We start from the raw sequence: 14,614 nt of genomic DNA, 5'->3' as shown, positions 1-14,614 counted from the left end.
AGGGAGAATCCCGAGCTCGGGAAGAGCTGAGCTTTGCGTCATGGTCGCTGCAAGAGAACACCTCATTTCCACTTCCAAGAGAAAAGTTGTGAAACAGCCAACATGTCTACGTACATGGCCTTCTGAAAACCACAGCATCGCACAGTGTGCTGCTTCATCCAATTTGGATAGAAATAGAGAAGCAAAAAGCAGGAACATAAACGTTGTTTTTTTATGTTCACTTTTTTTTTTTTTTTGGTCGTGCTGCGATTATGCATATTGAGGTTTGTGTGTGTGTAGGGTCGTGGGGGGGGGGGGGGCTTCACTTGTGTGTTTGCATCCATGCACTTGAAATTGCTTGTACCAGCGGCAGGCAGTGTGCTCCAGCTCTTTCAAGACAGCCAAATGTGTGCGCTTTAGGCGGAAGGACTGAAGACGCCCCCCAGAGAGAGGAAAAGTGGGAGGGAGGAATTATGGCAAAAGTGCAGAAGCAGGAGCGAGCATAGATGGCGGGGTTTGAGGGGCAGTAAAGCGAGAGAGCAGCAGAGTACGAGGAACAGAAGCAGGAGCACTCTTTGTCGAAAATTAATAGGAGCAGACAGTTCTGGATTCAAAGTCTGCATTTTTATGACAAGGCTGCTTCCCTGTTAATGGAAGTGCTTTTAGAAGTCCCGCTTGGATAAGAGAAATGTATCAGGGCTGCACACCTGGGAGACTCCCAGACGCGCTTTATTTGTGGAGAGGGAATGGTTTTTGTCTTAAGTAGCCTGTGATTTGTACTCACCGCGAAGACAGATGGAAAGTCAGTCACAGGGAGAGCAAATAAGAGCAGGAGGAGTAGACGGAGATGGTCATGGGAAGAATGCAATGAAAGCATGAGAGATAGAGGAGGAGGGTTTGTAACACCCACTGAATTTTATCTTGTATATTTCAGGTTCTTTCACAAGCGTTGGTGAAAGCCGGGTTTTTGTTTTGTTTTTTTGTTTGTTTGTTTTTTTTGCTAGTGTGTTATACCTTGTGTGTCTTGCAGGAGTTCATTCTGAACCAAGACTGGAATGACCCAAAATCTCAACTGCAGCAGTGCTGTTTGACCCTGAGAACAGAGGGCAAGGAGCCCGATATTCCACTGTACAAGTAAGACTGAAAACACAGCAGTCCACTCAAACACGCGCAGCAGATGCGTCATCGCCACCCGCTTGTGTCAGGTGTTGAATTTCTCTTAGAACATCATTTATCTGCCTGGAAGGATGTTTCATACTGTATTTTCCAATGTATGAGTCACTTTTTTTTTTTCTTTTTTTCTTTTTTTTTTACTAGTTTTAAAGGTCCTGCAATTCCATAATTATATTAATAATGATAATAATAAGTATTTATATCGGGCTTTCCCAGCAGTTCAGCACTAACCAAAATAAACTCCGATGATCAAAGAATAAGTGTCAATAATACACTCAACAAAAATAGAAACGCAACACTTTTGGTTTTGCTCCCATTTTGTATGAGATGAACTCAAAGATCTAAAACTTTTTCCACATACACAATATCACCATTTCCCTCAAATATTGTTCACAAACCAGTCTAAATCTGTGATAGTGAGCACTTCTCCTTTGCTGAGATAATCCATCCCACCTCACAGGTGTGCCATATCAAGATGCTGATTAGACACCATGATTAGTGCACAGGTGTGCCTTAGACTGCCCACAATAAAAGGTCACTCTGAAAGGTGCAGTTTTATCACACAGCACAATGCCACAGATGTTGCAAGATTTGAGGGAGCGTGCAATTGGCATGCTGACAGCAGGAATGTCAACCAGAGCTGTTGCTTGTGTATTGAATGTTCATTTCTCTAACATAAGCCATCTCCAAAGGCGTTTCAGAGAATTTGGCAGTACATCCAACCAGCCTCACAACCGCAGACCACATGTAACCACACCAGCCCAGGACCTCCACATCCAGCATGTTCACCTCCAAGATCATCTGAGACCAGCCACTCGGACAGCTGCTGAAACAATCGGTTTGCATAACCAAAGAATTTCTGCACAGACTGTCAGAAACCGTCTCATCTGCATGCTCGTCGTCCTCATCGGGGTCTCGAAATGACTCCAGTTCGTCATCGTAACCGACTTGAGTGGGCAAATGCTCACATTTGCTGGCGTTTGGCACGTTGGAGACGTGTTCTCTTCACGGATGAATCCCGGTTCACACTGTCCAGGGCAGATGGCAGACAGCGTGTGCGGCGTCGTGTGGGTGAGCGGTTTTCTGATGTCAGTGTTGTGGATCGAGTTGCCCATGGTGGCAGGGGGGTTATGGTATGGGCAGGCGTCTGTTATGGACGAAGAACACAGGTGCATTTTATTGATGGCATTTTGAATGCACAGAGATACCGTGACGAGATCCTGAGGCCCACTGTTGTGCCATACATCCACGAACATCACCTCATGTTGCAGCAGGATAATGCGCTCTCAGGCAGCGTCATCAGCCTGTTTCAAGCTTAAAACCTCCACATTTCAGGCTCTGTTGATCCAGGACGTCGTGAGAGAACAGAGAAGTTTCAGAAGATCCAGGCGGAGGCATCGGTGGAGGCGGTTCATCCAGGCCCGAGGCGTCAGCTAGATCTGAGGCTAGCAGCGGCTACGTTCGAGGCTAGCAGCGGCTACGTTCGAGGCTAGCAGCGGCTACATCCGAGGCTAGCAGCGGCTACATCCGTGGCTGGCGGCGGAGGCATCGGTGGAGGCGGTTCATCCAGGCCGAGGCATCGGTGGCGGCGATACATCCAGGCCCGAGGCGTCGGCTACATCCGAGGTTAACAGCGGCTACGTCCGAGGCTAGCAGCGGAGGCATCGGTGGAGGCGGTTCATTCAGGCCCGAGGCATCGGTGGCGGCGATACATCCAGGCCCGAGGCGTCGGCTACATCCGCGGCTAGCAGCGGCTACATCCAGGGCTGGCGGCGGCTATGACCGTGGCTGGGGCGGCTGTGAACGAGGTTAGCAACGGGGAGGGTTGGGGTGCGGCTACCGGACCTGTGGTGGTGGAGGCTACTGGTGAGAATTGTTTTTGTAATTAATAGTGGCCATACTGAGCCACGACAGTCGGCATGGCACCACCCAGGAAAACAGATAAACTCGAGGAAGATATAGAGGAGATAAAGACCTCATTAAACCATATATCAAAAGACATGTCTAATCTAAACAAACTGATGGTGGAAATTAAAGAACTCCAAAATCTGGTTAAAGAGAAGGACAAGATCATTAAGAAACTTGAGCAACGTGTAGATGAACTTGAACAGTTTACTAGAAAAGATGACGTTATAATATCTGGACTAGAAACAAGGCATCGGACATATGCAAGGGTGGTGGATTCTGGTGTAGCCAGTGGGGAGGATGCACCACCTGAAGAAAGACAATCATTGGAACAACAAGTTACAAACTTTTTATATCAAAAAGGTGTTGTCATCCATCAAGACACAATATCAGACTGTTATACTATTCCAACTAAAGATAGAAAAAATAAACTATCTAACATTGTTATACGATTTACAAGCAGAAAATATAAATATGAGTTATTAAGACAGGCAAAGAATTTGAAAGGAACGAGTGTCTATATAAATGAGCATCTAACAAAAAAAAAATGCAGATATTGCTAGGGAAGCAAGACTACTAAGAAAACAGAAACATATTGTTGCTACATGGGTCTGGAATTGTAGGGTGTGGATTAGAGTGAAAGAAGGAACAAACGGTATACAAATCAAAAACATGGAGGACCTTACGAAATACAGACCTGAATAGACAATCAAATATAACATCTGTTGGTAATTGGACCAACAAAAAATCAGATCAAACATGGAAACAGAGGATAAAATATATGACATAGACACTAATATTGATGAAAGTATATTTGACTTAAAAACGATTGGTTGTGAGTATTATACAGTAGAACAGCTGAATAGTGAAAAAATTGCAGAAGATACCCTGTCACTCATACATATAAACAGTCGAAGCTTGTATTGTAAAATGTCACAAATAAAAGATTATTTAAATCAGTTTAAAAATAGATTTAGTATTGTTGCAATCACTGAATCTTGGCTTAAAGATGATCTCATGGATGAAGTTCAAATGGAGGGATATGAGCTGTATTTTGTAAACAGTAGATATAAAAAAGGCGGTGGTATTGCTCTGTATACAAAAACAGATCTGATGTGTACAATTGTTGAAGAAATGACAATTATGAATGATGTCATAGAAATTGTAACAGTGGAACTTGTACATGAAACATCTAAGAATATTTTAATTAGTTGTGTATACAGAGCACCAGATTCTTGTGTTGTGAAATTTACAGATAAAATAATTGAATTATTCCATCAAATTAAAAACAAAACGCTTTTTATGTGTGGGGAGTTTAATATTAACATAGAAAGCTCCAGCTGCCAAAGATTAAGTGATTTTGTGAATACAATGTATAGTTTGGGGTTATTCCCCTTGATAACAAAACCAACCAGAATTACATCGCAAAGTGCAACGGTAATTGATAATATATTTACAAACAGAACAGATGAAATTATCAAGAATGGGATCTTCATGACAGATATTAGCGACCATTTACCAATTTTTTCAATATTTAAATATAAAAATAGGTACAACAAAAAAACTGATATAAACTTTAAAAGAGATAAGTCAGTAAAAGCCTTAGAGGCATTAAAATATGACCTTAAAAATCAAAACTGGGAAGAAGTTTATGTCAGTGATGTTAATGTAGCATATAACTCATTTATGAAAATATTGATGAAATCATACAATAAAAATTGTAAATTAATTGAAATTAGTAAGAAAAGAGTAAATAAACCATGGCTGACAAAGGGAATAAAAAATGCTTGTGCAAAGAAAAACTATTTATACAGGTGCTTTTTAAAATTGCAAACAAAGGAATCAGAACATAAATACAAAAAATATAAAAATAAACTATTAACAATAATTAGGAAACAAAAAAAAGATTATTACAGTGAAAAACTAAATAAGAGTAAAGATAATATGAGGGTAACATGGGGAATTATAAAAAGTGTGATTGATAGTGATGGAACGAAAGAAACTATTCCAAATTACTTTGTTAAGGAAAATAAAGAGATATATGATATAAAAGAAGTTGCAAATGGGTTTAATGATTATTTTTCAAATGTAGGGTCAAGTCTGGTGGGAAATAAACCAATAATAGAAGATAAATTATGTACATTGGTAAATACGGTCAATAGTATTTTCCTGGACAATGTGGAAAAAGATGAAATAAGAAATATTGTAAAAAACTGTGTAAGCAAAAGATCAACTGACCATGAAGATTTAGACATGATGACTGTAAAAAGTATAATAGAAATTGTTATTGAACCATTTACTTATATTTGTAATCTGTCTCTGTCAACTGGGGTTTTTCCAGATGAAATGAAAATTGCTAAGGTAGTCCCATTATATAAAAATGGAGACAAACATAATTTTTCTAATTACAGGCCAGTATCATTGCTTCCACAGTTTTCTAAAATTATGGAAAAAGTTTTTGTAACAAGATTGGATAAATTTATTGAGAAACATCATATTTTAAATAATGCTCAGTATGGATTCAGAACAAAACATTCGACAGCTATGGCAATTATGGAACTAATAGAGAAAATATCAACAACAATAGATAATAAGGATTATTTTGTAAGTATTTTTATTGACCTGAAAAAGACTTTTGATGTTATAGACCACTCAAGATTGCTCCACAAGTTACAACAATATGGAATAAGAGGTGTTGCACATCAGTGGGTAAAAGCTACTTAGAAAATAGAAAACAGTTTGTTCAGATAAATAATACCAAATCAGAATTGTGTAACATTATTTATGGAGTACCACAAGGATCGGTACTTGGACCCAAACTGTTTATTTTGTATATCAATGATTTTGTGAATGTATCCAATGTGCTTGGCAGCATTTTATTTGCTGATGATACAACGCTGTTTTACTCTGGATCAGATATACAGGAAGTAGCACAAGTGATAAATACAGAGTTGGAAAAAGTTAAACATTGGTTTGATATAAACAGATTGTCACTAAATATTAATAAGACAAATTTCATATTGTTTAATGATAGAGCGAAAGAAAATAATGTGTCATTACAAATAGATGGAATGGATATACAAAGGGTAAAAGAAATGAAATTTTTAGGAGTCATGATTGATGAAGATCTTACATGGAAGTCACACATAAATTACATAAAAGGAAAAATAGCGAAAGCCATTGCTGTTTTGCATAAAGTAAAATATTCATTAAATAGTTATAGTTTATTAACATTGTACAATTCATTGATTGTCCCATATTTAACTTACTGTGTAGAAATCTGGGGATCAACATATACAACCTATATACAACCTTTATTTATTTTGCAGAAAAGAGCTTTAAAAGTGATTAGTAACAGTGGTTTTAGAGATCCATCTAATCCATTGTTTATTAAGTATAGGGTACTTAAATTTCATGATTTAGTTGATTTGAAAATATTACAAACGATGTACCAAGTTAATAAAAATACTTTACCAACAAACATTCAAAATATGTTTGAAAAAAGAGTAAGTAGTTATAAATTGAAAGGAATAGAAGTCTTTAAAAAACCAAGATTTAGAACCAAAGTAAAGGAAAGGAGTATTGCAGTAAATGGTGTCAAATTATGGAACAATCTTAATAAAGAAATTAAAGAATCAAGGTCGCTTAAATTATTTAAAAAACATATTAAATTAGATGTATTAAGTAAGTATGAAACTATGAAGTAAGTCAGTGGGCTGCAAGAAAGTAAAAAAAAAAAAAAAAAAAAAAAAAAAGTAAACTGTTAATAATGTTTGGAGTGTCTTAAGTTTAAATGTAACCTGTCAGTGATGTAATTTATTAATTAATGGTCATAATTATGAAATGGGTCAGTGGTATGTGACAAGTTAAAGAAATGCAATCTGTTAAATAATGTTGACTATGATGCTGTATATTGAAAGATTGTATTGTTAAAAGGGGCAGAAATCATAAGACTTGTTCTTCTTTCTGCTCCTTTTCATTCTGGTATTGTGGTGCTTTTGTTTTTTGCTTTTCTGTTTTTCTTTTAAATGAATGAAATAAATATTAAAAAGAAAAAAAAAATGCACGGCCCCATGTTGCAAGGATCTGTACACAATTCTTGGAAGCTGAAAATGTCCCAGTTCTTGCATGGCCGGCATACTCACCGGACATGTCACCCATTGAGCATGTTTGGGATGCTCTGGACCGGCGTATACGACAGCGTGTACCAGTTCCTGCCAATATCCAGCAACTTCGCACAGCCATTGAAGAGGAGTGGACCAACATTCCACAGGCCACAATTGACAACCTGATCAACTCTATGCGAAGGAGATGTGTTGCACTGCATGAGGCAAATGGTGTTCACACCAGATACTGACTGGTATCCCCCCCCCCCCCCAATAAAACAAAACTGCACCTTTCAGAGTGGCCTTTTATTGTGGACAGTCTAAGGCACACCTGTGCACTAATCATGGTGTCTAATCAGCATCTTGATATGGCACACCTGTGAGGTGGGATGGATTATCTCAGCAAAGGAGAAGTGCTCACTATCACGGGTTTAGACTGGTTTGTGAACAATATTTGAGGGAAATGGTGATATTGTGTATGTGGAAAAAGTTTTAGATCTTTGAGTTCATCTCATACAAAATGGGAGCAAAACCAAAAGTGTTGCGTTTATATTTTTGTTGAGTGTAAATGTACACTACAACAATGCACATGAATCCAAAATTAATAATTAAGTCAAATGGACTCACGGTTTTATTGTAGTGTTTCCAGCACTGTGTGTCAGCAATCTGTTTCTGATCATTTCTTTTTGTTGAAATTGCATCAGACAACATCCAATATGTGAATTGTGCATTTATTTGCCCATCTTGCTTATTTATTTATTTAGAATTTAACTACCCCTATGTTACATTCCACAAACTGAGGGCTTCCTGCATAAGTGCATGTTGCTGCTGGGCCCATAATCCATGTCCATGTGATGGTTTTGAGGTTTTATTGTTCAAATTGTGTCAAATGGCATCCAGTTCACCACCCGTCAAACTTTTGCCTGGTAGTGTTTGTTGTCCAATACATGTTCATTTGTCTACCTTGCTTAGTTTTAGAATTTAATTTAAGTTATATGTTGTGGTGTTGTATGTTATGGTAAGCAATAGCACATGCTTTGGTGTGCACATGTGTTGCACTGAGTTCCTGTCCATTGATAAAATTGCTCCCAAGGAAATGCTGTGTTACAAAGTGAGCTCCACATATAGAAAGAAGGTGTCACATAATGTTGTACCATTTATACTCTGGTGGCATGAGTGCCGGCACACTGAGTGGCAACAACTAGCAAAGTCCTATTGTTCCCTAGCTCCAACCATTGGACACTACACATAGTGTGTTTTTACAGGGATATGTCGTTGTCATAGCTGTGTTTTTGGCAACTAATTTAGATCTAAAATACACTTTTCAACACATAGTTACATAATTTGACTTTTAAATGGGGAAAAAATAGATTTCAGAAGTCAATGACTAATGATCGTTTAAGGCTAAACAAGCGTTTTAGCGAAATGCTGCTAGTTAACAAATCAAATCAATTTCATTTATATAGCGCCAAATCACAACAAACAGTTGCACCAAGGCGCTTTATATTGTAAGGCAAAAGCCATACAATAATTACAGAAAAACCCCAACGGTCAAAACGACCACCTGTGAGCAAGCACTTAGCGACAGTGGGAAGGAAAAACTCCCATTTAACAGGAAGAAACCTCCAGCAGAACCAGGCTCAGGGAGGGGCAGTCTTCTGCTGGGACAGGTTTGGGCTGAGGGGAGAGAATCAGGAAAAAGACATGCAGTGGAAGAGAGCAGAGATCAATCACTAATTATTAAATGCAGAGTGGTGCATACAGAGCAAAAAGAGAAAGAAACACTCAGTGCATCATGGGAACCCCCCAGCAGTCTAAGTCTATAGCAGCATGACTAAGGGATGGTTCAGGGTCACCTGATCCAGCCCTAACTATAAGCTTTTTCAAAAAGGAAAGTTTTAAGCCTAATCTTAAAAGTAGAGAGGGTGTCTGTCTCCCTGATACAAATTGGGAGCTGGTTCCACAGGAGAGGAGCCTGAAAGCTGAGGGCTCTGCCTCCCATTCTACTCTTAAAAACCCTAGGAACTACAAGTAAGCCTGCAGTCTGAGAGCAAAGTGCTCTATTCGGGTGATATGGTACTATGCGGTCCCTAAGATAAGATGGGACCTGATTATTCAAAACCTAATAAGTAAGAAGAAGAATTTTAATTCTATTCTAGAATTAACAGGAAGCCAATGAAGAGAGGCCAATATGGGTGAAATATGCTCTCTCCTTCTAGTCCCCGTCAGTACTCTAGCTGCAGCATTTTGAATTAACTGAAGGCTTTTCAGGGAACTTTTAGGACAACCTGATAATAATGAATTACAGTAGTCCAGCCTAGAGGAAATAAATGCATGAATTAGTTTTTCAGCATCACTCTGAGACAAGACCTTTCTAATTTTAGAGCATCTGCGTAACAATGAAAATTTAGGCAATGCTTTCTAATAATACTGCCTAAGGGAAGCATGTTTAAAGTGAATAAAATTGGTCCTAGCACAGAACCTTGTGGAACTCCATAATTAACCTTAGTCTGTGAAGAAGACTCCCCATTTACATGAACAAATTGTAATCTATTAGATAAATATGATTCAAACCACCGCAGCGCAGTGCCTTTAATACCTATGGCATGCTCTAATCTCTGTAATAAAATTTTATGGTCAGCAGTATCAAAAGCAGCACTGAGGTCTAACAGGACAAGCACAGAGATGAGTCCACTGTCTGAGGCCATAAGAAGATCATTTGTAACCTTCACGAATGCTGTTTCTGTACTATGATGAATTCTAAAACCTGACTGAAACTCTTCAAATAGACCATTCCTCTGCAGATGATCAGTTAGCTGTTTTACAACTACCCTTTCAAGAATTTTTGAGAGAAAAGGAAGGTTGGAGATTGGCCTATAATTAGCTAAGATAGCTGGGTCAAGTGATGGCTTTTTAAGTAATGGTTTAATTACTGCCACCTTAAAAGCCTGTGGTACATAGCCAACTAATAAAGATAGATTGATCATATTTAAGATCGAAGCATTAATTAATGGTAGGGCTTCCTTGAGCAGCCTGGTAGGAATGGGGTCTAATAGACATGTTGATGGTTTGGAGGAAGTAACTAATGAAAATAACTCAGACAGAACAATCGGAGAGAAAGAGTCTAACCAAATACCAGCATTACTGAAAGCAGCCAAAGATAACGATATGTCTTTGGGATGGTTATGAGTAATTTTTTCTCTAATAGTTAAAATTTTATTTGCAAAGAAAGTCATGAAGTCATTACTAGTTAAAGTTAAAGGAATACTTGGCTTAATAGAGCTCTGACTCTTTGTCAGCCTGGCTACAGTGCTGAAAAGAAACCTGGGGTTGTTCTTATTTTCTTCAATTAGTGATGAGTAGTAAGATGTCCTAGCTTTACGGAGGGCTTTTTTGTAGAGCAACAGACTCTTTTTCCAGGCTAAGTGAAGATCTTCTAAATTAGTGAGACGCCATTTCCTCTCCAACTTACGGGTTATCTGTTTTAAGCTGCTAGTTTGTGAGTTATACCACGGAGTCAGGCACTTCTGATTTAAGGCTCTCTTTTTCAGAGGAGCTACAGCATCCAAAGTTGTGCTCAATGAGGATGTAAAACTATTGACGAGATAATCTAACTCACTCACAGAGTTTAGGTAGCTACTCTGCACTGTGTTGGTATATGGCATTGGAGAACATAACAAAGAAGGAATCATATCCATAAACCTGGTTACAGCACTTTCCGAAAGACTTCTACTGTAATGAAACTTATTCCCCACTGCTGGGTAGTCCATTAAAGTAAATGTAAATGTTATTAAGAAATGATCAGACAGAAGGGGGTTTTCAGGGAATACTGTTAAGTCTTCAATTTCCATACCATAAGTCAGAACAAGATCTGAAGTATGGTTAAAGTGGTGGGTGGACTCATTTAAATTTTGAGCGAAGCCAATTGAGTCTAATAATAGATTAAATGCAGTGTTGAGGCTGTCATTCTCAGCATCTGTGTGGATGTTAAAATCGCCCACTATAATTATCTTATCTGAGCTAAGCACTAAGTCAGACAAAAGGTCTGAAAATTCACAGAGAAACTCACAGTAACGACCAGGTGGACGATAGATAATAACAAATAAAACTGTTTTTTGGGACTTCCAATTTTGATGGACAAGACTAAGAGTCAAGCTTTTAAATGAATTAAAGCTCTGTCTGGGTTTTTGATTAATTAATAAGCTGGAGTGGAAGATTGCTGCTAATCCTCCCCCTCGGCCCGTGCTACGAGCATTCTGACAGTTCGTGTGACTCGGGGGTGTTGACTCATTTAAACTAACATATTCATCCTGCTGTAACCAGGTTTCTGTAAGGCAGAATAAATCAATATGTTGATCAATTATTATATCATTTACTAACAGGGACTTAGAAGAGAGAGACCTAATGTTTAATAAACCACATTTAACTGTTTTAGTCTGTGGTGCAGTTGAAGGTGCTATATTATTTTTTCTTTTTGAATTTTTATGCTTAAATAGATTTTTACTGGTTGTTGGTGGTCTGGGAGCATGCACCGTCTCTACGGGGATGGGGTATTGGGGGGGATGGCAGGGGGGAGAGAAGCTGCAGAGAGGTGTGTAAGACTACAACTCTGCTTCCCTGCAACCCTGGATAGTCACAGTTTGGAGGGTTTAATAAAATTGGCCAGATTTCTAGAAATGAGAGCTGCTCCATCCAAAGTGGGATGGATGCCGTCTCTCCTAACAAGACCAGGTTTTCCCTAGAAGCTTTGCCAATTATCTATGAAGCCCACCTCATTTTTTGGACACCACTCAGACAGCCAGCAATTCAAGGAGAACATGCGGCTAAACATGTCACTCCCAGTCCGATTGGGGAGGGGCCCAGAGAAAACTACAGAGTCCGACATTGTTTTTGCAAAGTTACACACAGATTCAATGTTAATTTTAGTGACCTCCGATTGGTGTAACCGGGTGTCATTACTGTCGACGTGAATTACAATCTTACCAAATTTACGCTTAGCCTTAGCCAGCAGTTTCAAATTTCCTTCAGTGTCGCCTGCTCTGGCCCCCGGAAGACAATTGACTATGGTTGCTGGTGTCGGTAACTTCACATTTCTCAAAATAGAGTCGCCAATAACCAGAGATTGTTCTTCGGCGGGTGTGTCGCCGAGTGGGGAAAAACGGTTAGAGATGTGAACGGGTTGGTGGTGTACAGGGGGCTTCTGTTTAGGACTACGCTTCCTCCTCACAGTCACCTGGCCTGTTTTCCCGGCTGCTCGGGATCTGCTGGGGGACAGCTAACGGTGGCTAAGCTACCTTGGTCCGCACCAACTACAGGGGCCTGGCTAGCTGTAGGATTTTCCAAGGTGCGGAGCCGAATCTCCAATTTGCCCAGCCTGGCCTCCAAAGCTACGAATAAGCTACACTTATTACAAGTATCATTACTGCTAAAGGAGGCCGAGGAATAACTAAACATTTCACACCCAGAGTAGAAAAGTGCGGGAGAGACAGGAGAAGCCCCCATGCTAAACCGGCTAAGAGCTAGTAGCTGTGTTAAGCTAGCGGATTCCTAAAAAGACACAAAGTGAATAATGTGTAAATAATTTAGAGGTGATTCAGCAGAGGGAGTGCTTTAGTTAAGGCACGTGAAGATTACACTGTGAAACAAATCGTTATCTAGTTATCTAGATCAATCTAACTACGCAGATTAAACAGCTAATAGGTACAGCAAAGCTGTACTTCGGAACAGGAAGTGATACAATACCGCAGTGAGATCCAACCACCAGTAGAGGCAAGCAAGAGCCTCACAACCAATCACACATACACATACACACACACAAGATAATTCCATGCCAGTTATTAAAGCTATAGGGCCTTTTAAATTAACCAAATGTGAGAAAATGTATTTTCTACTGAAATCCAAGCATTATAATGTAGGTTTATTTTTATAACATGTTGCAAAACTACAGCTCATTTTATTGAAGAGGGCATATTTATCTGGGGGAAATTCCACAGTGAATATTGTCTCTTTTTTCCCACAGTCATGCAGACTAACTACAGGAGGAAGCGCGTGTGTGCGCATGCGTGAGGGTTTGAGATTACCTGCAACCCATTTTAGGTTAACATCCATAAGATTTCATGTAAATCACTTCAAAATCTACCAAATGTTGATCACAGCATCTGATCCCATGAATCTCCCCCTCAGGGGTTGAAATTCTAAGTTGTTTCCACACGGCATGAATTTTGATCAAATTGGCAATATACGACTCCTTTATCTAAATGCTAAAGGAATAACATTATTGTGGTCCCAAAGAAAACTGTTTTTATGATTTAAATCTTGAAAAAAAAAAAAAAAAAACAATGGGTCTATACCTTTTAAAGAAGGTTATTTCTATAAAAACAGCAATAAACTAGTGTTTGAGCAAGGTGTGCAAGGTGTGCAGCACAGCTACAAAATAAATAAATAAAAATGGAGCTCCTTATCACTCACCTTTGTGCCGCTGCATTAAAATATTATTGTTTTCCTGAATGACTTTTGCTGGTATGTTGTGTTGATGCAATCAAAATATATGTAATTCTGGCCTTCCACTGATCAGATTATTAGACTTTGATGTTTTCCTATGTTATAGACTCTAATTACTTAACCTAAATTAACACTTTAACATAAGGTCCACAATGGAAATAATATATCACATGCTTGTCATCACGTTATAGTGCTCCTTGTTAATATCAATTATAATTAGTTGACTGTGCACATATTTTAGTTTTAATGCATTTCCATGCCCCTGGTATGAAATACTGGGGGTATAGCGATGAGCATGTCCGTCCGTCTGTCTGTTTTTGCTTGTTAGCGTGATGTCTCAAGAACCAGCTGACCAACTTTATTCATATTTAGCATAACTGGTATGCTTGGGTGATCTCTCAACACCAGTTGATTACAGTGGTTTTGTGGTCAATTTCAAGGTCATAGTGACATATTCAAGATATTGTCATTGCCACCCTTGTTAACGCAGTATCTCAAGAACCAATATATAGCAATGAGCATGTCCGTCCATCCGTCTGTTTTTGCTTGTTAGCGTGATGTCTCAAGAACCAGCTGACCAATTTCATTTATATTTAGCATAAGAGCATACTTGAATGATCTCCCGACACTAGTCAATTATGGTGACTTTGGGGTAAATATCAAGATCACAGCGATATATTCAAGATGTTGTCATTGCTACCTTTGTTAGCACCATATCTCAAGAAGAGAAGACAAGAGCCTTTATTGTCATTGTACATATATACACATACAATGAAATTTGTGCTCTGCATTTAACCCATCCTAATTACAGTTAGACACAATCCAGCCACTAGGAGCAGTGGGCTGGCACACTCCAGATGTAAAGGTGCTGCCTTGATCAGGGATAGAGAAAGGAGCAGACCCTAAATAAGCATGTTTTGATTGTGATAGGAAACCCATGCAGACTCGGG

General features: G+C 39.0%; 1 protein-coding gene across 1 annotated transcript in view; it reads left to right on the top strand.

The window, feature by feature from the left end:
- The window catches only part of drosha (drosha ribonuclease III), a 268,873-nt gene that overhangs the window by 202,418 nt on the left and 51,841 nt on the right, over window positions 1-14,614 (top strand). Inside the window, 1 exon segment of the mRNA XM_034167642.1 lies at window positions 1,010-1,113. Coding sequence (XP_034023533.1) covers window positions 1,010-1,113 — 104 coding nt within the window.

This window comes from Thalassophryne amazonica, chromosome 1 (assembly GCF_902500255.1).
Source record: "Thalassophryne amazonica chromosome 1, fThaAma1.1, whole genome shotgun sequence".
NCBI lineage: Eukaryota > Metazoa > Chordata > Actinopteri > Batrachoidiformes > Batrachoididae > Thalassophryne > Thalassophryne amazonica.
The sequence above is the reverse complement of the archived record's forward strand: the minus strand, read 5'-3'. Positions and strand labels throughout refer to the sequence as shown.